Source organism: Diceros bicornis, chromosome 5 (assembly GCF_020826845.1).
Source record: "Diceros bicornis minor isolate mBicDic1 chromosome 5, mDicBic1.mat.cur, whole genome shotgun sequence".
In the NCBI taxonomy this organism is placed as follows: Eukaryota; Metazoa; Chordata; class Mammalia; order Perissodactyla; family Rhinocerotidae; genus Diceros; species Diceros bicornis.
The window spans coordinates 93044503-93068568 of NC_080744.1; the positions used below are offsets into that span (position 1 = coordinate 93044503).

The 24066-nt window shown below is 53.9% G+C and overlaps 1 protein-coding gene and 1 non-coding gene across 4 annotated transcripts; one reads left to right on the forward strand and one right to left on the reverse strand.

The window, feature by feature from the left end:
• Positions 1–36: 36 nt before the first annotated feature.
• POLG (DNA polymerase gamma, catalytic subunit) lies at positions 37–17623 on the reverse strand. 3 transcript variants are annotated; one of them, XM_058542428.1, is made up of 23 exons: positions 17467–17622; positions 15994–16743; positions 12989–13184; positions 11939–12103; positions 11689–11835; positions 11461–11540; positions 10423–10605; positions 10165–10319; positions 9881–10007; positions 8707–8943; positions 7626–7746; positions 7328–7414; positions 6928–7035; positions 6024–6184; positions 5170–5223; positions 4944–5061; positions 4345–4480; positions 3994–4240; positions 2461–2583; positions 2164–2332; positions 1826–2034; positions 708–868; positions 37–124 (listed from the first exon to the last, which is right to left on the reverse strand). In XM_058542428.1, the coding sequence occupies exons 2-23, from the start codon at positions 16593–16595 to the stop codon at positions 48–50; spliced, it is 3663 nt and encodes a 1220-aa protein (XP_058398411.1). In that variant the 5' UTR covers positions 16596–16743; positions 17467–17622; the 3' UTR covers positions 37–47. The 3 variants fall into 3 exon arrangements, with proteins under 3 accessions (XP_058398411.1, XP_058398410.1, XP_058398412.1); XM_058542427.1 differs by having other exon boundaries at positions 10165–10346; XM_058542429.1 differs by lacking the exon at positions 708–868 and having other exon boundaries at positions 62–124; positions 10165–10346; positions 17467–17623.
• A 240-nt stretch (positions 17624–17863) lies between these two features.
• On the forward strand, positions 17864–17936 carry TRNAR-UCG (transfer RNA arginine (anticodon UCG)). The gene has a single exon. It is a non-coding gene; the product is annotated as a tRNA-Arg (tRNA).
• Positions 17937–24066: the final 6130 nt, after the last annotated feature.

A 24066-nucleotide genomic window follows, 5' to 3' on the forward strand; every position in this document is an offset into this window, starting at 1 on the left:
ACCCCAATGAAGCTCCACGGGAGCAAATACAGAGCCTCCAGGCAGAGCTACGGTCCAGGCTGGCTTCGTTTTTCCAAGGAGCCTTTGGTGAGTTCAATTATCTGGTAAATATCCAGCGCTTCACCTGAAAGATAGTGCAAATTGGTTAGGATGCTTCCTTAAGAAATGTAACTCAGAGCTCATAAATGAGAAAAGGAGTTTACTGTTTAAAGGTCAGAAAGGAGGATGGAAGGGTTGCGAAGAATTGCCAAGAATGAGAATGTTACATTTGGGAGGGTCCATTTCCTTTTTGTATAAAATGTTTGTCTTAGATACATTTTAAATAGAAACTAAGCTTTCTGATTTACTTGTTTGGCCTTCAAAGCACAATTTTTTTCATTTAAGAATGTACTTTGACTTTATACAATAAATCTTCTTTAAACATTTCTGGTGTGGTTGAAGAGGGAAAGGTACAGATGGAATATCTGAAGCTCTGGTTTCTTCCTTCATTTACTAGAACAGCTTTCTAGAAACATATCCCTTTGTGATGTGAACATCATATTCACTTTGGACCCAGGGCACGTTATAAACTGAAACAGCCTAATACACAGCATGAGTCAAGAGTGGATTTCTCATCCCCTGGTGCCCCAAGCTTCCTGTGGTCCAAAACCACTTTGTGGTCCACCTTATGTCATACGCGTAATAAGGAACAAACGTGTCGCGCTCACCCTGGGGAATCCCGTATCTCCTTTCCATCCCAGTTGGGTTGGAAGGGGTTTTACAATCCATGGTGACTTCCTTCCTGAGGCACTGGTCAATATCAACTGCACTGAAAAAGGCGACTGACTGGGGCAAGTCATTGAGACCCAGCTTGTAGGCAAACATGCACCTGAAAGAGACCCGATCTCCTCTCACAGCCATGCCCCTGCTGTGAGCAGAGGCCTGCACTCCAGGAGGAATGACCTCAGACCCCCAGACCAACCCTCTGTTCACTCAGCCAAGCAAGCTGAAAGGCCACACCGCCCTCCATACAGCAGCCTGACACCCCGAAATGTAATTATAGACTCATAACACACCTTTTTTTTCCAGTTTGGTACACTTTATTGATGTAAAAACTTTTTGTCAATCACTGGGTCAGCGTTTGAATATACGAGAACTTTCTGTTAGCTTTGTTAAGCATAACGCCCCAGGAGATGATTAAGAGGGCAGTGGAGACAGTGTTGAGTACTGCAAACCTTCATTATTTCCCCATTAATCAGGATAGATCATGGTTCCCAAACTAGTTCTGAGTGGCAGATCAACACAGAACTCTAATATTATTTAATTCAACCATATAAACTAGGAATTTTATGAGAAAATACAACTCAATATAAAATATATATTTTTTAAATCACATTTGAGTTTCCCCATTAACAATGTTTCCTGTTAGTCAGAATAACAAATTTTTGGCACTTAAGAAAACATTTATGGATGAAAGAAAAACATTTCAATTTTCTATGAATTGAGAAAAGCCTTCTGTCATTTGCTTTTCAAAACAGACAGATGTGTTCTTAGGGGAGCCCAATTTGAGAACTACTCTTCGGAACAACTCCCATGACTCCTACCTCCTCACCACACGTCAGTGATCTATTGGTCTTGGTATATGACACTTTCTAACCCAAGAAATCTTTTTTTTTAAAAGTGGAGGCCACTCTTTTTAAGACTTGAACAATTTTTTTAAACTAGAGATGAAAGCTAAAACATTCGTTTCTGGGGAGATGAAAACTCACAGATCACACTCAGCCTGATCCAAAACCCCACATCTGAGCATATGGCCAGGCCAGCGAGGCCATGGGCCCCCACGTACCTGGTCAGGAGGTTGGTGATCTGCAGGGCCAGGGCAGCACGGTAGCGGTCCTCCTCCCGCACCAGGTAGCGAACCTCGTCGTGGATGCTGATGCAGAAGCGTCCATCAATGGCAAACTCCTCAAACAGCCACTTCATAGCCACAAGCATGAGGTGTAAGTAGTCCACAGCAGAGCTCTGCACCACCCAGTTCACACGGCTGGTCATAAACTAGGGAGAGAAGATGGGCACAGGTGAGAGGGGTTCTGCCACACACCAGTTCACGCGGGGGTAGGAGGTGGTACAGGAGCCCTACCTTCCCTTCACTCCTCTCCCCATGCTCCAAGACTAACAAGATACCTCCCCCTGGACAGCCGAGGGCTCCAGGGCTCGGCTGATGCGGCAGCCCAGCACCGGGGTACATGGAGTGTCAGACGTGGCAATGCTTTCCAGCTTATTGAACATTTCTGACTCTGTGCCCCCCATCCACGCTCGTTCAGCAACCACTTCCCACTTCTTCCAGTGTGACCTAGGGGGCCAGGAACAAAGAGAGGGCAAGCTTTGTCTTTTAGCATCTCAGCTAAAAACAAAGCATCCCAGCTCTCCTGGGGCCAGCCCAGACCCTCCCTCCATCCTTAACACACAAAAAGTTCTCACTTCCTTGAAGCTTCTCTCTGGATCTTGCGCAGATCCTGCAGGGAAACCCAGCTGTCCTCAGTCCTGTCCACAGGGAGGTCCAACTCCCTCACCAGCCACTCGCCTTCATCCGACAGCCGATACCTGGGGGCAGTGTCACCACCATCATTCCCACGGGAGTGCCACCTCTGTGCTAAGCCCTGGGCTAGGAGTGTTCACACACAATCTCATTCCATTTCCACAGCCACCCTGGGATCGTGCCTATCCCCTACAGGCTCTACTTCAGAGGGGGAAACAGGCTTAGAGAGGCTAAGTGACTTGCTAGGGTCACACAGCCAGGAAGAGGTGGAGCCCAGAGAGGAACCCAGGCTTTTGTGGGCTGTGTCATGGTACCCCAATAAAGAACAAAGACTCCAGCACAAGAGCCATCACTGTTAGTACTGTCCTAATGCCTTAGACACTGAGCTGCCCAATGACCAACAGGTGCCATATATTAGTTCAGGAGGCAACAAGGGCAATCACCCCAGATTTGGGGGGTGGGGTGGGTAGAGAAATGGGCTCTTTGAAGGGGAGAGGGCATTTGGAGAAGCAGAAGACAACATATAGCCAGGCCTGGCTGACCCTTCTCAGTTGCCACTCCCCCAGACTCCGAACTTCAGTGCAACCTCAGACATGACCAGGCCTGTCCCCTAATGCCTCCAGAGCCATGTCACTCACCTGTTGAAAGTTGCACCAGGGATTCCCCAGCACCTGTGCCCTTGGTTCAGACTCCTCTGTGAGGCCTTCAAAGGTCTCCACAACTAAGGCCCAACTGCCTCAGTCATCCCTGTTCTTGCCTCCATCAGCACACACTGCCCCTGGTACAAGCTGCGCCAAAACCCACCTCATCCTCCCATCTACTCTGGACAAGACTCAACTCCTTTTCTGCATTTATGCAGTCACCACTACACTGTTTATCACTTAAAATGTTAGTCTTTCACGAGGTTCAGCTAATTACATGTGGACACTATCTAGCCTACCTAAGGAAGCTGTAAACGTACCTCTTGCTCACACTTGCTTCAGGAACCCTCCTAGGAGCCTACTGAGGCCCTGCGCACGTCATAGGTAGTACTATCAGAGGAAACAAACTGGAAGCCTGGGAAGGCCTTCTCCTACATCAAAATCAGTTGAAAGTCTCTGGTTTTCCACAGCACCCTCCTGTCAACTCCTATCTTACACCCGCCTGCCTCACTCCCTCTCGTTCTGTGTAGGCATGTGAGTTTGCAACCCCACACGACTGTTTGTTCTGCATGACCAGAGCTGTGAACCCACTACCACTTGGTGACAACATCACCAAAGTATAGCTTGAACCTTATGAGGAAAACTGGTTAAGGCTGACTATTAAGCAAGCAAATGTCACAACCCAAAGACAAACTATCCTAGAAGTAGGTCACAGAGATCTGGAGGGAGAGGGGCCAGGTGAGGGCTCAGGTAATGGGAAGAGGTAGAAAAGGTGGGAGCAGTAAAGCAGGCCTGAGGCCCTGGGGGGAACATGGATGAAGGTGGGACCCTCACCGGCGGAGGCCCTTGGTGACAGCATACATCTGCTGGGCCTTCTCAGCTGCCTCCTGCCGTGTGAGGCGGTGGTTGAACTGCATCAGCAGGCGCTCAGCAAAAGGCTGCCCCGCCCCGTAGATGCGGCCGTAGTTGAAGATCTTGGCATGCTCCCGGCTGATGCCCACTGTGGCAGCTGTCTTACTGTGCAAGTCGGTGCCCCTGCTCTTCCTGCCCTGCAGTGTCATCCACCCAAAGGCTGTGCAGCCTGGGGGCAAGGCAGGAGTGAAAAAGCTCAGAACCATTCTGCCTAGCAACCTGGGCCCGAGGGGTCAGGCTGCCTCCACTTTGCCCAGCCTGGCTCTTGCTCACCATGCATGCCAGCAAAATGGGCATCTCCAAGCACAGCTGCGATCCACAGCTCCTGGGAGTCCACGTCAGCACCCACGAGCACGTAGCCAGGCGGGGCCTGCACCATGGCCTTCAACTCACTGCCTACTCGGTCAGGCTGTAGGAAAAGCGAGGTCAGCCCTACCTCGATACCCCAGTGGGACTGCTAACCCATTCCGGGAGCCAGACCTGACGGAGAATGCTGGCACCTTCCCTGTGGGGCTGGTTTTAGGGAATGCCAGACAGCACTGCCCCAAAGTTCACAGTTCCAGGGCTGCCTCCCAGCAGCAATGGGGTGAGAGGTAAAGAAGCCCTACTCTATGGCGAGCCCGATGCCCAGCCCCCCTCACCTCCATGACAGCTGTGGCTATCATGCCTTGTCAGTGTCTGGACAAGACCAGGTGCCCAGAAAGTGTGTGCTGAAGGAATGGATGAGTTGTGAAGCTAGATTTGAACTTGAGTCCTGCCTGACCCAGCTCTTAGGCTCCTTTTCAAGCTTCTCACTAAACGCCCTCTGCGACCTCAGTTTTTTGCGACATGGGTGAGGAATGGCAGGAACCGGAGGTGCAGAAGACACGTACCCGGGCATTGCTGGCAGTGAGCCACGTGGGCTCCACAGCCCGACGGGTGATGGTGCCGGCGGTCACCACCTGGGGCAGGATGGCCCCGTAGCGGCCTTCCTCGTCGTAGTCTGGGTGTCTGGGGCGGGCAGGGAGAGGAAGAGAACATGAGTCTCAGCAGCTTGCTTTGGTCCTGGACCCACTCCACTCAGTTCTCCCATCCCCACAACCACTCAGCAGGCCATACCTGGTCACAGCACGGGGCAGAGCCGACCTAGGCAGCCACACCACCATCTGGGAGCTGTGAGGACAGACAAGTGGAGGCTCAGCACAGCCATGGGAGCAGAATCCACCCCCATCCCACTGCAGCCCTCATCTGCCCAGCTTCGGGGGCTGCTGTGCCCCCTCCCTGCCTGGCCTCAACCCTCTTCCCACTGACTTGACTCAGGGTGGGCCCTGGCGCAGCCAAGGCCTGGGGCCCTAGAATCTGCCATTCAGGGGCATAAGCCATCTGAGAACTGGCCAGGCCTCCAAGGCAGCTTCTGCCCCTATCCTGGAGTATCTGTGAGGTGTCCACCATCAGCCCTGCCACCACTGCCTCTCCCGCGCTCAAGGAAGCCTTCACCAAGCCATCACAACAGCACTCGTCTCACACGAGTGTGCTGCTGCAGCCACAACCCCCTTGAAACTAGCCTTCAAGATGAATCCATGTGCCATTCTCAGCCTACAGGAGCCAGCTCCCAACCCCCAACTGAGCCTACAGGCACCAGCCCTCCATGGTCCTCAGCCCACCCCACGGCTCCAGCAGTCACACCAACGGGTTCTTTTACAGCTAGGAGGGGCCATCAAGGCCCTACAGTACCACTCTTTTTACATCAACAGGGAAACTGAGGCTGAAGAGAGAAAAAGATTTGCCTGCAGTCATATGACACCAGGACCACAAGCAGCCAGGCCCCTAGACCATAGCTAGGCTACCCCTCCACTACAGCACAGCTGAGTCAGGGACCCCTGGGTGGGAGGCGGGGAAAGGGAGTCCCAGGGCTGCAGGAACCTGGCCAGGGACACAGACAGGCATGTCTCTGCCCTCCCACGGTGACCCACCTGATACGTTTATGGGCATTCCTCCAGAAAGAAATCATTTTGTTGATTTCCAAGGCACGGGGCCCACTGGCACCTCCTGGGCCAGCCTGCAGGGTGCCATCCTCCATCTTGGGCAAGAAGTCCTTGGCAAAGGGGCTGCCCACATTGCAGCTGTTACCATCCTGAAGAGGGCAAAGGAATCAGTGGCTGGAGGCAGCACGCAGACCCCCGGCTGGGGAACTGATGCCCTGTGTACCTGGGCTCTGCCCAACACTGAGCCCAGAACCTCAAGCACAGCAATCTGGGACAAATCCCTGACTGCAACACACACGCACACACGCAGATACAAACCAACCTGGCTCCCCTCACAATAACAGTCATCAGTCAACAGAGCCTATCGTGTACCGACGTGGTGCCAGACGCCTAACATGCCCTATGTCATTTACTTATTTATTTTTGTGCGAGGAAGATCAGCCCTGAACTAACATCCATGCCAATCCTCTTTTTTTTTTTTTTTTTTCTTTTTTTGCTGAGGAAGACTGGCCCTGGGCTAACATCTGTGCCCATCTTCCTCCACTTTATATGGGACGCTGCCTCAGCATGGCCGGACAAGCAGTGCAGTCGGTGCACACTCGGGATCCAAACCTGGGCCGCCAGCAGCGGAGCGCGCGCACTTAACCACTACGCCACGGGGCCGGCCCCTGCCCTATGTCATTTAATTCCACCACCATGGCCCTCACCACCCAATTTTCAGAAGGAACTGAGAGGCTCAGAGAGATGGCAGTATTCGTCTGAGACCACACTTCCCCACTACACCGTCATTCCGTATGAAGGGCAATCTGCTGGCATGAGTCACTCTGGAGGCCCGCTGGGAGCCCCAAGCAGTGAGGGCACCACAGAACAGGGCGTGAGTCAGCACACACACCTTATGAGGCAGCTTGAAGAACCAGCAGCCGGGGATATCCACATCATTGTAAGGTCCGTTGCCATGGTGATAGGCTGGCTGGCTGGCTTTCGGGCCACCAGCAGCAGTCTGTGGGGGCCACACACCTAGATCAGGCCCTGCTTCAGCACCTACATTCAGTGAGGGCCACGGGGCAGGGGGTGGAAAAGGGCCTGAAACGATGAGCAGGTAAGCTGGGAAGTGACAGGATGGCCACGAGGTCCCAGGCTTCCTCCTTGGCCTCCAACAAGCATGGGGCCATCCAAAGGCAGGGCAGCATCCCCAACCCCCCAACCCTTGGGAGCCCTCTGGTGGGGAAGAGCTACTTGGGTGCAAGAAGAAGGCCCTGCCGCCCAGCACCCTGAGCAGATGTCCCGCTCACCAGAGCCGGGGCTTGGCTGGAAACTGCCGCTCGAAAGTTCTCCATCTTAGCCTCGGCCTCCACTTCTAAGCAACCCAGTTCTTCCACCTGGATGGACCCAGGTACCCAGGGAGTGAAACAGGAGGCTGGGTCAGTCTGAATCCACCAGCCCCTCCCTGCGACATGCAGACAGCCCAGGCCAGCCTGGAGTGAGCAACTTAGTGCACCCAGTGCCCCAGCCACCACCCACACGGCTGCCGCTTCTTTGGGAGGGAACAGAGACCCCGGCCCAGAGCTCAGGTGCAGAGCACCCCCTCACCGTCTCCCACATGGCGCTGCTGTCGGTGAGCAGGAACTCCTCAGCCAGGCCCGCCTCCTGCGGCTCCGGCTGCTGCTTCCCCTGTTCAAGACAGTGCTTCCTGTACAGGGACTCGATGGCTCTGGGCAGAGAACAGCGGCAGCAGCCTCGGGTTACTGGGTGCCAGCTCCGGGCCAGGCAGCTGGCTGGCGCCTTCCACAGTTCCCTTGCTTAGTCCTCAGAATCAGCTCTGAGGAGGAAGTGGATAGCACTTTCCCTGGTTTTAGACAGTGAGTGACAAATCGAATGACATAGCACACTGGTGGCAGGCGAGGGTTCAAGGCCTGGTCTGACTCAAATCTAGGCTCTTCATATGCCACAGAGCTGCCACTTCCCCAAGAAAAGCTCTGGGAGCAGAACAGTGGGAAGTCAGGACGGGGCCCCGGCCCAGGCTGCTACTCCACTCATCCACCCCTTGGCTCCCGGAGCAAGGCTCATCCCAGGCCCTTTTGTCCAAAGGCCCCTCAAGGGACTCGGGCTGCCCTGCAGAGCCAGGACTCTCAGTTCTGGGCCACTTCAGTGTCACGGCTTCTCCCCAACATCTGCCTATCAAAAGCTCAGGCTGTGTGATCTCAGAGAAGTCCACTGACTTCCCTAAGTCTTTGTTGTGTCAACTCTAAAATGGGTTGTATAACTATCCTATCTCATGGGGCTGCTTGGGAACAAACGAGGGAAGCACTGCAAAAGGTTTACTAACACAGAATATAATTGGTGCTCAATAAATTATACTTAAAAAAAGAAAAAAAAACCCATCTCCCTGGCCACTTCCGACAGCCCTCTTGCAGGTTCCTGTGAAGGCAGCTGTGCTGCTGGGCCCGAGAGCAGGGCCGTACTCGCTCGCATCCTCCCCACTTGCAGCGCCACGCCCTCAACCCCCCACAAGGCTCTGAGGCCCAGAGGAAAGGGCAGCCATGGAAAAAAGAACTAGAACCCAGACTCCCAGACCCCAGCTCTCCTCTCTAGCCTGAGCTGGGTTTGGTTTCTCCAGCGAGGGAAAGGGGTCCCTCAACTCCAGCCCCTTCCTCCCGAGCCTGAGCCTTACCTGTACGGGCAGGCCACCCCAGCCAATGCTGGGGCAGGGCCCGCAGGCACATCAGCCAGGTTGTCCCGCCGCCCGGGCACCAGGTACCCCCAGCCATGCTGCTCCGCGTAGTGCAGCGGGAAGCCATCCCAGGTCAGCGCCATGAGTTTAGGTGTGACCCGCATCTGCAGGCTGAGGAGGCTGGGGCCCGGCGCCCACGCAGGGTCATCTAGCCGGGGGCAGAGCTTCCGATACCACCTATGTCCCACCAGAACAGAGCAGTGTCACAGCGGTGGGGGAGGATAGCACGTGACATGCCTCACCCACCCCCCTCCAATGCTCCAAGGCTTTCTGGTGACCTCAGCTGATCGTCACCGTCCCCTCCGTCTGGGATGCAGCCAGAACCTCCATGGAGTCCCCCAGAATAATTCCGATATCTCAAAAGGAAAGATCCTAGGTCAGCCCCACTGGACTAGTCAGAAAACAGGGCCCGCAAGCACAGCCCAGGGCGGGACTCCTCCCCAAGCTCCACTCTACACAGGGTAACTGTGGCCAGAGGAGCGAGCAGACCTGCCGCCCCTCTGATCTAGCGACACACCTGGGCCTCCAGAACTGTCTCTCACGTGCTGTTCACCAGGGCCAACACAAGCACGAGGCAAGTAAGGTACCCAGGGCACAAAACTCAGGGAGGCCTCCTTCTCAGGGAGGCGGAGTGCAAAATCAGCACCCTGCTGTTCACCACGGTTGCCCCTATTTTCTCATCTCTGCCACTCTGTAAGGCTCAAATGAAGGGTCACCTCCTCAAGGAAGCCTTCCCTGATTTCCTCAGGCAGAGTCAGGCACTACCTCAACACTGCTCACTTTTCTGTCTCATCATAGACAGAAACTCCAGCTGCACTGGCTGGTCTGCACGCCTAGCTCCTCCTGGGGAGAAGGAGCTACTGGAAAGAAAGGAGCTGTGTTCCTATTTGTACCCCTAGTGGCTGCCATGGGCCTGGCACACAGCAGGCGCTCAGCGCACTTGTGCTGACTGAGTTCAGGAAGTGGAGGTCAGAGGGAACCAGGGAAGCAGGAGTGGAAGACGGCAGGAACCAATGACAGCAGGCTGGTAACGGCTCACACACACGCCACCCCGTGCTGGGGTCCTGAGAGGGATAAGGGCAGACTCTGAATATGTTAGGAGGAGAGGGCTCACCCAGGGTGTCCAGGCAGGTGCTGGGGCCGTTTGGGCAAGAGCTCTGTGGTCCCCTTCAGCTGCTCCAAGCAGGCGCGGGCTGCGACGTCCTGCTGAAACTCCTCCTCCTCACTGGGGGGGCCGGGGTCTGCGCAGGGCAGGGGAGGACAATCAGCACCAGGGGAAGGGCCTCTCAAAAAGACCTGCCCAGCCTACTCATCTCTGGGAGGCTGGGGCAACCCTTTCCAAGGGCCCCCTGGGTCCCAGGGCCCATCCCTGCCCCACCTCTCGCCCATGCTCCCCACCTTCCTGATCCTTGGGATCCCCTGGGGTCCCAGCCCCCTCGATGGGCAACTGGCTGGCTGTGGCTGGCTCCTTCCTCTTCACCTTCTTTGCCTTCTTCTGCTTAAACTCTTGCAGGTCCCACTCCAGGTCCCAGAGCCAGGGGTCTTCTTTATACCTGCACAGCCAGTCCACCAGGGCAGGGCTAAGGCCAAGTCGAAGGCCAGGCCTCCCCGCTGCCCGTCGCCTGCCTGGATGCCACCAGTCCAAGGCCTGGCTACCTCTCTCCTGAGAGCAGCTGGCAGGCGTCATTGGCCAGGTCCATCAGCGACTTCTTCATCTCCCGTTGGAGCTCCTCGTAGGTGCTCTGTGCCTCCGCCAGGTAACGCTCCCAGTTCTGGTTGACAGGCAGGTAGGAGACACCCATCTCCAGCATGCCGGCCAGAGTCACTGGGTGGGGACACCTGGGGGGCAAACACCAGGGCTGCCATAAATGACCACAGGAGCCAAGGCTTTAGCCCAACCCCTGAACCAGTTTAGCAAGCCTCCACCCAACCACCCACATGGCACAGTTCTAAAGTCAGACAGATATGACTTCACACCCCAGCTCTACCACGGCCTAGCCATGAGACCTGGGTAAGTCAACTTACCTCTCTGAGCCTCAGTTCCTTCATCTATAAAACAGAAATAAAATCATCCCATCCTCAGGGGTAATCCCATCCTCAGGGGTAATGTGGGAATTACAGATCACAAAAATGAAAATGGCTGCCATTTGCTGAGTAAAGACTACATGCCAGGCACTGTGCTAATAACCCCGTTACACACAAAAGGTCACGTACGAACCTCACAGCTGGGGCAGTCAAGTACACTCGTGCATGTTTCACAGATGAGAACGCCGAGGCTCAGAGAAACCAAGTTACTTGCCCAAGGTCAAATGAGTTAGATACAACAGTAAAGACTCGAACCAGGTCTGCCTGACGCTTACACCTCAGACCACATCATATGATCGACTCACTAGCAAACATAACCCAGATGGACGTGAAGCCCTTGCACCAGCATCTGGGCACAGAGAGGGTGCTCAACAAACTGGGACCATGCACATGGAACTGAATCACAGCCCTCAGCCCTCCCCTCCAGGGCCTCTGCAGAAACCCAGAGTCCAAGGCCCAGGTGGCCATCACCGGACAGTGGCTCCCTTCTTTTGGCCCAGAAAGGCTAAGGCCCCAACCTGAGAAAGACCCAGCGTCACCTGACTACAGTGGGCCCAAGTATCAGGAAACCACTGACCCCCCGAGGTTCCCACAGGGGCTTCCTCTCACCTCTCCAAGAAGAGCGGTAGCTGCTGCTGGAAAACCTCATAGGTGGCCCACACGTCCTGGGCACAGTACTGCATCAGGTCCTGGCACAGGCAACATGAAGGTGCTGCGTGGGCAGCCATCCCACTACCACCGCCGGGTCTCAGGGTCAGGTCTGGCAGCTATACTCCCTGGGGTCAGCTAGGGGTCTGCCACAGCCCACCTCCCCAGAGCCCCTCTCCAGCACCATACCTGAAAGTTCTCACGGATGTCCTTCATGCTACCCTTGACAAACAGTTCACGGGGCTCCTTCTCTAATGCAGGCCCTCCCACATAGAGGCTGTGCACATCTGCCAGATTATTGACACTGCTCATGTCCAGCCAGTCCCAGGATGAGATCTGGGGGCCAGAACAAGGAACACTGAGCTCGGCCTCAGAACAGACAGGTGGGCTCTGAGGGGTTGCAAGCAACCTGCTCTGGTCTCCAGAGGTGTGCTCTCACCGCTGGGCCGCTGCCTTTGCTCTGGGACTTCTGGCCTCGCTGTGTGGGGTGCCGGGCCTTGTGCCTGCCCTGCTTAGCCGCTATCCACAGACTGCGCTGGAAACTGCTTAGCCCTGAGATGGCCATGTGCATGCTCATGGTGTCCAGGAAGCGCATGCGAGAGCCCTGAGGAGGACAAAGGGGCCAGCTTACCACTGCTTCAGTGCTGTCAACCCACCAGCCCCCCGCACCTCACCTCCCATCACCGCCTTCCAACACCAAAGACACAACATTTTCATGCTTGCTCATGCTTGTCCCTCCACCCGAGGGGCCTGCCCTCCCAAACCCTAGCCACCTCTGAAGGCGCAGGCCTGGCTTGATCCCAACACCCCAGACCTTCCCAGCATCCAGCAACAGCTCTGAGGGGCACCTTGGGAACAGAGTGGCCAGAACAAGGCCTCCCGAGCTCTCAGGCTCGGCCTCCAGCCCCAGCCCTGCCACTCACCAGCTCTGTGGCCCTGGGCAAGTGAACAGGCTCTGAGCCGCAGTACCTTCAGCTATAGGCCAGGGCTGCCCTTGCCTGCCCTGCCTTTCTCCCAGGGCTGAGGTGGGACACAATGAAAAGGCGCTTTCGTAGCATTAAGGATTGCCACCACCACATACCAGGCATGGTTCTGAGTGTCTGACAATGGGTGCTGTTCAAACCCTGCTAACAATCCTGTAAGGAAGCTCCTTACAGACTAGCTCCCTCTTTTTACAGACAAGAAAACGGAGGCTCAGGAATGGTAAGGAGCTCACGTTGCTTGTCACTGGCTGAGGCAGGATGGCTCCGGCTGTGTGGCCCAGAGCCCCCAAAGACCCATGGCAAGCTCTACACTGCCACACCAAGATCGGGGCCATTAGTACTCAGTGACAGCTTAGGTCCTGAGGACAGGGACCAGAGGCAGGGCTGGTCAACAGGAGGCCCTGCAGCTGCTACAAAGGTGATAGAGCAACGCCTTCCCTAGCCACTGAGGTCAGGGCTCTCAGCCCACCCCATGCCGGCACCCGCGGCCAGCCCAGGAACCTTACCTGGATCAGGTACTGCTCCCTGATATGGGCTCGGTCAAAGCAAACATTGTGCCCCACCACCAACTGCTCCTGCCAACCCCGCTGCGTGGGGTTGCCTGCACTGGCAGGGACCTCCAGGGGAATGAGGTCAGCCGGCGACAGCTGGCTGGTCCAAGAGTAACGCTCTTCCACCAGCCGCCGGCTGCACCAGGAATACCTGCGGGAGGCGAGAGGCAGACAGGCTCAGCACGGAGGCACTCAAGCTCACTCCACAACGCCCACTGCACACCTACCACCACATGCCGGGGCTGCACCGGCAGCTGAGACACACATGAGACGGGGGCTGCTCCTAACCCTCACAGAGCTAGAGGCGGGTGGGGTGGGGTGGGGGGTGAGTGTAGGGGGCAGTTACAAAAGCTTTTTCACTTTTCAACTTCCACAGATAAAAATGGAGCCAAGCGCCACAGTACCGGCTGTCGCACACAGGCATCCAGCCTGGGCCACTGAGTGTGTCAGGTCCAGTGTGCGCCCAGTCTGTGCTTGGCTCTGAGGTGTCTGACGAACGTTATCAGCCCCTCGTGTCTATAAGCACAAAGCAGCCAGTGTTCAAAGTGCTCGTAAAGGAGAGAGGCAACTATAATAGACCCAAAGTGGAAATTTTTTTTAAGTTGAGAGTGGCAAAAAAAAAAAAAAAAGACAAATGCTGCACACACGTACGGGATGAATCATCTGACGGCTGGAAAGATTCTGAAGGACAAAGAGCAAATGGTGCACCTTCCAGAAGGTGCTGGGCCTCTCAGGGCAACCACCCTCAGTGAGAGACCAGGGAGAGTGCCAGAATGGAGGAAATGTATGCACATGTGCTGGGGTGGGGTGGGAGGGACAGGGGACGAGTGCTGTTTGTGGGGGCCCCACACTGACTCAGGAAAAGGCTCGAGTCTGGTCAAGATCCACAAGGCTAAACATGGGGAAAAGGCTACTGAGGAAAAGCCTGCTGTGAACTGCAGATTACAGCAAAGGGTCAAGGGCACTCAGCATGAAAGTGAGTGACTAGGCCATGTGCGGCCACCACAGCTTCAAAGGAGCTCCCTGCACCCCTTGTGGGGGGAGGAGGGGTTATCTGCCTCAACAATTTCAACAAACATCAAGTAGTTTCTTTGGAGGAGGGGGCTACCAGCAAAGAGGTTCCTGGATTTAAACTCGGTAAATTCTAACTCCAAATGGTGGGAATCTGCACAGAGACTCAAGCGAAACCTCCTCCCCTTTCAATTCAGCACATCAGAGCCCTTAAAAACAACCCAGAAGAAGAGGCTATGGTGATGACTTTAGTTGCAATAAATTATAAGCCACATTGGGATCAAGATCCAGGTCTACAGCTGTGCACGAGAGCCATCTTATTATAAATTTATTTGTGATAAAAAAAGAAGAAAGCCAAAGTGCAAATGCCTTTGGTAAATTTAAGATGAGTCAGAACCAATGCCATTACTACTACACTTTTCCTGTGAATCTTAGATAAATGTTGACGGCCTGTGTAATGTCCCTCTGGTTTGACGACCACAGCCCTCACGAGCAGCCTTTGGGAAGATGCCCTGTGGGCTGTCCACAGCTTCCCCCTCCCGATGGAAACCGCAGGCCACTCAGGTACCTGACGTGAGGCAGCCACGTGGCAGGGACGTGCCCAGGTTAAAAGTGGACTGCTATGAGGCCCTTCTGGCACCCCCTACCCCCTCAACCAGTCAGGCTCCCAGGAGAAAGGTCCCAGCATGAGCCCAGGCCTCATCCATGACTTCTGCCACCAGGCAAAGTGAGCAACACCCCCAGCACCACTGGGAAGAATGGAATGAGAATGAGAGGAGGGTGGGAAGGGCAGGGAGAGAGATGAGAGAGGTGAACAGTCAGGAGAGGAAGGAGGAGGCAGAGAAAAGAAAGGGGACTTCAGGTCAATTGGCCAAAAACAATCAAGAGAGCAAAAAACAAGTCTCTCTAAAGGTCACTGGTTTCCTGATTTTCTTTCAGCCACCACAGCCTCCTTTACCTTCTCAAACTATGGACAGTATTCCCTCTATTGTGACCATCAAGTTACATAGTAAGCACTGAGATTCTCATCCTAACTGGAACTAAATCAATGCAGAATCATCTCGTTTTGCTCTTTTCAGCCATTAATGCCTACCTTATCTATTTAGCCATGTTTTCACCATTTTCAACTGCATATTTAACATTTCGCAGCTTTCTTTACAAAGATGTAGCTTCCAATAGGAATAAAGAAACTGCCAACTTTTTTGCTGGCCATGCCTGAAAGCATTAAGGTTGTAAATAGTATTTTAATCCTGAAATGAAGAATAAAAAAGGGGAGAAACAGTACTGCCATCATTGTCTGAAAAAGAAACCTGGGTAGCACTTAGTTAAAAAGAGAGACTGGATATACCTTTTTGGCACCAAAATGACTGCTTGGGAGGCTAGGGGAAGGAAGCAATGTTTCTCAACTGGGGGTGGTCAGGGGTTTGCTGCTTGGCGGCGTGGGGGGTTTGGAAAAGCCGGGGGGAATTTGGTCTGGCATTTAAGGGAGCGGCTGGGGATGCTAAACGTCTTATACTCTCTGGGACAGTCCCACAAATGGGAGACCTCTCCTGTCTAAAATGACCAAGTGTGCCCAAATAGAAACACTGTTCAAAAACGTCTTGGACTAACTTCTCAGGAAACTATTACCGGAGGGAGTAAAGGCACCAAATCCAGGTGACCTCAAGGGGTCTCCGGGTCCACCTCAAGTACAACACTCTGCTGTGAGTCTCTGCACAGCCCCTGTCACCGCATGTGCCTGGGTGTTTGTTTACTGTCTGTGTCTTCCCACCAGAAAGTAAGCTCTGTAAAAGCTGGGGTCAAGCCTATTTTAGCTCACCATCCAATCCCAAGTCCCTAGAAGAGTGCCGGCAGGCACACAGCGGGAGCTTGGTAATGTTCACGCAACCAAAGTATTAAGCTGGGCCCCCCACGTGTGCTAAAGTCCCCTGACCCCGGCCCCTACTTACCAGGCCGAGGGGGATATGGCCACCGCCAACGTGGGGCAAGTTCCCTCTGCCAAGCAGACCTCCACGTCGAACACCAGGGCCCGCTCCTCGGGGATGGCCACGGGTACGGCCTCCCCCGCGGGGCCGTACTGGGTCCAGCCCTCCGCCCAGGCCCAGCTGGGGGGCCGCGGGGGCAGCTGGGCCTGCAATAGCGAGTTGGCCGCCTCCAGGTAGGGCAGGCTCTGCTTCTGGGCCAGGAGGCGGAAGTGCTGGTCCAGGCTGCCCCCGTAGAGGGGCGGCAGGCGCAGCTCCACGTCGGGCAGGGTCGCGGCTGGCTGCCCCCAGAGCCCGTGCTTCTGCAGGTGCTCGACGCTGCGGCGCACCGCGGCCTCGCCGGGCAGCTCCCCGCCGGGCCCGAAGATTTGCTCGTGAAGCCCTCTCGAGAGCATCTGGATGTGCAGTGGGTTGTGCCGCAGCTGCCCGCCCTCCGAGGATGGCGGCTGCGGCTGCCCGTCGCCGGGGACGGGGGCGGGGGCGGAGCTGAAGGCCCAGCGCCCTGGAGCTGGAATCGGCCCTGGCCCGGCGGCGGCGCTGGCCACCTTCTTCCAGAGCAGGCGGCTCATGGTTGGTGCAGGAAGCCCCCCGCTGGGAGTCAGAACACCTGGCTTTGGGCTCCAGCTTGGCTGCTTCTACTGGCTGTGAGACACGTCCTGTCTCTGTTGTCCTGTCAGTGAAATGGGTCTGACCATGCCTGCCTTCCACCCACAAATCCTAGAGAAGACAGATGATACACAGCGTTATTACACATGGACGACGTGCTCTATCAGTAGCCACCGTTCCTTGAGCACTTTCTGCATCCCAGGCAGCATGCCAAGCACTTTCACACACATTTTCTCAGTTAAGCCTCAAAACAACCTCGGGAAATATCAACCCCCTCCAGAAAAGACTGAGGTTCACGTGGGGTCATCAGTGAACTCGGGGAAGGCCAAGGCAGCGGTTGAGAGTGCCGATTCTGGAGTGGGACTCCGCAGGTTTGAATCCCGGTTCTGGCTCTTACGAGATGCGTGACCTTGGGCCAGCGCGTTAGGCCCCAATTTCCTATTCTGTGAAGTGGGGTTGCGGATTCTCCCCGCCATACAAGACTGCTGGGTGCGTGACACAGGGCGAACATGTCGCGGGGCCCGGCGCTCGGCAAGCGCCCGCCATCCATCACCGCGACCGCCGCGGCGCGCGGGCCTAGCGCCGAGAGGTGCCAGCGCCCGGATTCGAACCCGCGGGGTGGGCGGCCGTCCTCCGGGGCCCCACCCACGCCCGGGCCAGGCCCAGCGGCCCGGGGCGCCTTGCAGGGGGCGTCGGCGGAGGCCCCGCGTTCCCGGCCGCCCGCCTGTGCCCGGGGCGGCGCCGCGGTGCGCCCTGGGACGAGCCTCCACCCGGCTCAGGGCCCCGCTCCCTGATAGGGCAGGAGGGCCTCCCCCCGCCGAACCCGCCGGAAACCTCGGTCCGCCGGGTGCTTCTCGGTCTGCGGCTCCCGACCCGGGGCCGGAGACGCGAAGGCTCCCTCCGCGCAGCCTACGCAGCCTCGGGGTGGCGTGCTGCCTGCACCTGACCAGTTCGCCTCGCTGGCAGCCGCAACTTCCCGTCTGCGCCCAGCTCTGTCCCGCGGCTACCCTAGAAGCAGGCGGGCGACTCCCTGCGCGACCAATAGGAGGGCCGCAAGTGGACCGGCCCGCTCGCGGGGGGAGAAGGGGACTTCCGGGTGGGCCCTCCCGGCGGAACTCTGGGAACCAAGGTCCGACCTCCCCTGCTCAGAAAGCAGGTGGATTGGTCCCGGGCAAGCCCGTGGGCGGTAATGATGCTTTTTAGATTGTCCAAAGAAGGGTAGCTGTCAGGCGGCCGCGTGGCCTAATGGATAAGGCGTCTGACTTCGGATCAGAAGATTGCAGGTTCGAGTCCTGCCGCGGTCGAATGGGGTTGGTTACCGTTTTTGGTTTATTGCTTCCAAAGGATAAAGTGACGGGACGGAAGGAAATGTCGTCGCCGGTTACCACCCCACATAGAGGTCTGAGAACGCCCGGATCTGCGGAAGTAACGGCTCCTACGCACGACGCCCAGACCGTCCCTGTGAAACTACTCGCCTACGTGTCCCAGGCGCCGGGCGCATTTCTAAAATATACCAGCCGCCCACACCCGCACGCGGGTGGAGGAGAGTGGAGGAGAAGTATCCTGTGCGGAAATCCCGATGTAAAGTCAACGGATTCATGGAAATGGCAGGAGTTCGCAGCTGAAGGGAAGCCCCCTCCCTCGCCAGCCCCGTGCTGCCTCTTTTCGTCCTGGACAATTCGGATGGGTAAAAACGTGGCCTTTCCTTGAATCCAAACCTGCCCACTGGTCGTAAGGCCCCGCCCAAGCGCGTCCGGCTCCCTCCGGCCTGGGGAGCAGCTAGAGGGTGCCTTCCAGTCTTTGGGGTCTGGGTCTCTGCATCCACCTGCTGTTGCTCCAGGTGTCTCAACAGCTCTGCTCTCGGCGCTCTGTGGTTTGTAAACTGTAAAGTACCACGCAGAATCAAGGCCACGTGAATAACGAGAGGCTGGAGACCCAGCTGCGCGGATGAGGAAAGCGAGCCTCAGAGAAAGTTGAGAGCGACCTGAGGTCACATAGCTGATTACAGACAAAATTCAGGCCTCGCTGCAAGTCAGCCCGCATCTTCCAGCCCGTGCATGTGCCGGGACACCGTGAGCTGGCCTGAGGAACTGACTTCGGTACTTTTCAGGAGTGGGATGCAGAGATACCCCGGGATACAGGGATAGGGTCCTCTGCCGGCCGTGCTGGCCGATCCGGGCCGCCTCCCCCGCGGCCGCCGGAGAGGCAGGGAGAGGCCCCAGACCAAGGCCTGTGAAGGCAGCACAGTAGCACTGCGCCTTGATCTTTCCATACATGTTTTTTAGTTTAAGTATGAAATATTTTTCATACACTCTTCTAGGTATATTTAACATACACAAAAGTGGTTTTCTGTTTTTTTCTTTTCACCAAAAAAACCAAAAACAAAAACAACGATCAACTGAAAATTCACCGTCTTGTAATCTGGGGTTTTTTCACTTCACCTTGTAACGTTGACATTTTTACATAATGCCGAGAGAAGAGGTTCTCAACTTAAATCAGGGAGTCCCCGAGTGGGAAAAATATTCTCATTATTTCTTCTATACTTCTCCTGAAATTTGGCGTTTCCTTCCACCATGGGGTTAGGCAACCAGCCCCAGGGGTGTTAGCAGTACCTGAGACTTTGTCCACAATAGCAATCATAGATCTTTTCATAACACATTACGGTGGCTGCAGATTTTCAAGGTATTGTTTACACTCATCTGTACTTCAAATAACAGTTACTACGCTACCCTTAGATCTTGTTATTTAATGAGTTAACAGAAAAATACATATTGTATCACCTATTCTTTCTAATATTTCATTACCTTTGGTTTCCTTTGTAGTCCTAAGTGTTTTATGCATTTAAAAACGTTATTCTAAGAAGATGTCTATGGCATAAAAAGTCTAAGAACCCCTGGCCTAACTGAATGTCACTTCCAAGGGATGCTGTTGTTGGGCCTGCCTGACATCCATTGGGAGAACAACCCTCATCCTAGGTTCAGTGCCAGCAAATGTCCATCAAGATACTTGCCCCTCTCACAAGGCTACTTCAGGCCAGTCTGGTGCCCTGGCCCTGGAATTAGAATCTTCAGCAAGGACAAAGTGGTTGACACTGATTCCTGCTGAGGGAGGGTACCCGGAGCCATGAGCCCTTCCTGCCAAACTGCACCGTTTCCAGGATTCAGAGCCCAGCTCCTCCTCCACCTCCCCTCCTTCCTTTTCTGGGAGCTCCTTCACATCCTTCTAGAAAAGTCTATTCCTGCTGGTAATACCTGAGAAATCAGATAAATTCCCCCACAATCCCCTGGACCTCTCCTCCCATGTAGCAGGAGACAGAGTTCGTCAGCAGCCCTTGTCCGAATCAAAACACTCTGTACCTTCTTGCAACACACTTACCTCAGTTGTAAGAAATGCTGATTTTCAAAAAATCTCTGCTTCCACTGCTGTACATTCCCACGAAGACTGCCCTTGTGTCTCATCGTATGCTGTTTTCCAGGGCCTGGCTGTAGCTTGGTAATAACAACCAGCACTTACCAGATGTCAGGTCCTATTCTAAGGGCTCACACAGTCCGCTACATGAATTCTGACATTGTCCCTAGGATAGAGTTACTGTTACTATCCCGTTTTACTGATGAGGAAACTGAGGCACAGAGAGGCGAAGTAGGGGCCTAAAGCCCTACAGCGGGTAAGTGGTGGAGCTGGGATTTGAACCCAGGGAGACCCGCTCTAGGGGCCAGAATCTCAACAACTGCGTTACGCAGTAACTACCCATGAACCCTGAAAGCTGAGAATCCCTGCTCCAAGGTCGTGTGCCAGGCCCTGGGCTGGCGCTGGGGGTGCAGGTGGGTGTATACTCTACATCACCGCTGCTGACTCTCTGGGCTCGCTGGTCACAGCCTGATCCTCCAGTGTCCCCCTAGTGAGCTTACTTCCCAGTGACCGGTTTCTGCCATGTTTGCCAAACCTAGCTTCAGCAGTTTCTGCCTCAGGGAGAAAATATCACTGCTCTTCCTTTATCGAGAGCTACCACTTCCAAATGAACCAGGCAAAATGCTTCAGATACCATCTCATTTAATCCGCTCAATAACCCTATTGGTACCTACTGGTGCATAGGTACTATTATTATTCCATTTTATAGAGGAGAAAAGAAAGGTTCCAGTAACAAGTATGAGGTTGACTCATTTATCCAAAAATCACACAGTGAGTCCAGGGTCTGGATAGAATCCAGGCACTGGATGATTCCAAAGCCACCAGGCATTTCTGCCTGCCCACTGGACACCACACAGGCCAGAGAGCAAGTTTGAGAAGACAGAAAGCCAACCCCAATCATCAGCTCCTGCTGGCCCACGCCACAGTGGTTGGCACAGGATCCCAGGTCACAGTCATGTCTGCCCCTCCAATATTTGTCAGAAAGCAACATGCAAGTTTATTAGCATTTTTCATGAGACTCCTCCTTTGTGCTTGACCAATGGGACCCCCAAGGGAGTTAAGCAAAAGGACCAAGATGAGGAAAAGGTGGCGGGGGGGCATCTTTTAACCAAATATTATTTACTCTGCAGTTCATTCCTCGTCTGTAAAATGGGGCAATTATAGCACCAACCACATCGAGTTGCTGCCAGGGTCAAACAAGTTCTGTACGTAAAGTGTTGAGAACAGCGCCGGGCCCAGAGTAATTGCTCGAGAAGTGTAAGGTATGATTATTCTTATGTCAGCACCTCCATAAAAGCTGTGCCAGGGCTGTGAGCCCTCCAGGGCATCTGCCCCTGAAATAACCAGACCTGCTGTACTGGGCTTCAGAACGCAGAAGGCACCTATCTCTTTTGAGCTGTTTCTACAGAAACACATGGGACAGGGAGGGCTCATTTGAGGTCAGCTCCTGCCATGCCAGGTCTCAGTCTATCATGTATGGGATCAAATTGGCATGTGTATGAAATTCAGGATGAGAGGCAGAAGCTGTTTTCAAAATATGCTTCATATTTCAGGGGGATAATTGGTATGCCACACCTGTGCAGTTTAAGGATGGGGAAAAGGGAATTGATAGAAATGCAGATCATTGTTTTGTGCATGAGAAGCTTCCTGATGAGAAGAGACTGTGCCACATCTACCTCTGTGTCCCTAGCACAGACCTGGCACACAGAGGCAGACGATTGTTGTCCCCACATCCGATAGTCCCTCCCTGGCTCCTGGCCAGGGCTGACGAGCTGACTCAGTCCCCAAAGCCAGGGACAGGGCTTATTAACTAAGCCGAGCCAATTAGGCATTCCACCAAAAACTGAACACTATTTCCTCCATATCATCAAATAGTCGGTCAATGTTGAAATTTCCAATGGGAGAGCCCCTTTTTGCTTTCGCTAATTTGGGTTGAATTTCCCGTCACTTGTGTGGAAAGAGCTCTCACTGACTGAGTGCTCATTAAATATTTGCTGAACAAATGACTGAGCTTTTTTTTTTATGTCTGTAGCTAAATTTCACTGAAGTAAATTTCGCTGAGATAAGACTGGGCTATACACGAGATTCTTATGTTTGCAAAGTGCCCTGCGGTTGACAGTTTGCACTCTTTCATTTTACCTCAGCTCCACAGTTTTATGACACTGCAGGTATCTCTGAAACAAGCGAGTGTTTGAAAAGAAAACTTGGTATATTTCTACCATAAATTGGAAACTCTGACGTTATAATATAATTTTAATGTATACAACTATATATTACTATATAATACGTAATTTGTATATTAAATATCATTGAATATATAATTTAATTTAGTGTATAGAATTTAAAAGTAACAAATACCACGAAGAAATTCAACCAGTTTCAAAAATCTATACCTGAAGATAAGTTCCTCCATCAGAAGAATGAACAGTATGAATACTTTGTAATAAGGAGGCATTCAGTAAATGTGCCTTAGTTTAAGATAAAGATGAGGTTCTGAGTCAATAAGATAATTTCATTTATAAAATGTTCATGTTAGCCCCAAGAATCTCAATCCACATGTGTATGTCACCAGAAAGGCAAAAGATATTGAACTGCCTTTTCTGATATATTTTTGCTTACTTACACATACTTCACACACTAAACAATTGTCGACATCTGGAAGTGACATTTCTATAGATTACTGAAAAAAGAAAGTCCACACGATGGTGGGCATTTGCAGACAAGGACCCTCCCTGAGGGCTGTGCCGTCAGTGCAGTGTGTCCTTCCAGACAGAAGGGCAGAACCCTCAGTTCCCAAAGGATTGAAACATCCACAGGCTCCGAGCCCTGGCCAGGGGCCTGGGGCCTGTCTTGCCAGCTACAAAATTGTGGATCCCTTGTCCCAGTGTGTTAGATCCCAGCCAGGCCCAGCCAGGGAGCAGTGCCCTCTGCGGGGTGAGCCAGCGCTGCCCGCAGGGGTCAGCCTTGACCTACGGCAGCTGCCGGAGATGGTAAGTGAGTTTCTTGCAGTGTGTTTGTCACAGAAGATTTTAAGTTCAAAACATAGGCTGTGGGATGAAAAGAAATGCGTATTTCTCTCTTGCAGAGACATTTCCTTTGAAGAGTACAGTGGCCTAAACTCGAAGAGCCAAGAACTTTTGTGGAAATGGTCTTGCTCTTCTGTTAAAAGGGCCCACTCCACCCCACCCCAGGAATACAAAAAAGTTTGTCATTCATTCAATGGGGAAAAAAATGAGAGCAAGACTCTCCGAGAGCAGGTGTTTATATGTAGGGGAATGTTTCCAGCATCCTGCTTCTGGAAGAAAATGGCCGTCTTGCCTTGGCATTTAGTTGTCAGGGTTCTGAGAGAAGATTCTGTCTTCTGTCCTTCAGGGAAAATGACAGACATCTGGTAACGGTAAAGTGCCATTCAGTTTGGATTGGTCTGGTCATTTATTTATTTATTCCCTGCTTTGTTCCAGAAAGACTTTCAGGTGGCAGAGGTTAGTTGTGACCACATAATCATCACCGTCTGAGCGTAAAGCAGGGAAGCAGCTCAGGTTGGCATCTGGAGGGGTCAGAGGCCAAGGGGTCCTGCCAGGAGGCTCACAAGGGCCTGCCGTGCCCGCAGCCCCACTGGCCATGCTCCCCAGGCCGCACCTGGTTGGACTCAGGCAGGTGCCTGAGCCAGAGTAGCTGTGGACCAGCAGGCTTGAGAGAAGCTAAACGTCAGTGAAGTGAGGCTCAGTCAACAGGGGGATCCAAACCAGATGGCAACCGAGCATCCAATGGCATCCTCTTTCAGGAATCGTGAAGGGACCAGGGCCATTCTCATCTGAGAGGACAAGACGCCCAGGGTCACCAGAGCTGCTCTGCACCCACATGGTGATGAGGCCAGCAGGCCATCCTAGCCCGGGAAGCCCAGGCAGCTCTCCCTACGATGCTTGAAGCAAAGTCAACAGCTCCAGTCACGGTGTGATTGTGGCAGGGGTGGTCGTTTGCTAAAGAGTCAGTTCTGGAAGGCATTCTGGAGGCTCAGCCGAAAGC

Coding starts and splice junctions, on each gene's coding strand:
- POLG (XM_058542427.1), bottom strand. CDS start 16,595: ATGAGCCGCCTGCTCTGGAAGAAGGTGGCCAGCGCCGCCGCCGGGCCA. Junction 4,241..4,344: donor CCATTTTGCTGGCATGCATG/GTGAGCAAGAGC, acceptor CCTTGCCCCCAG/GCTGCACAGCCTTTGGGTGG. Junction 2,035..2,163: donor CCTCGGCTGTCCAGGGGGAG/GTATCTTGTTAG, acceptor TTCTCTCCCTAG/TTTATGACCAGCCGTGTGAA.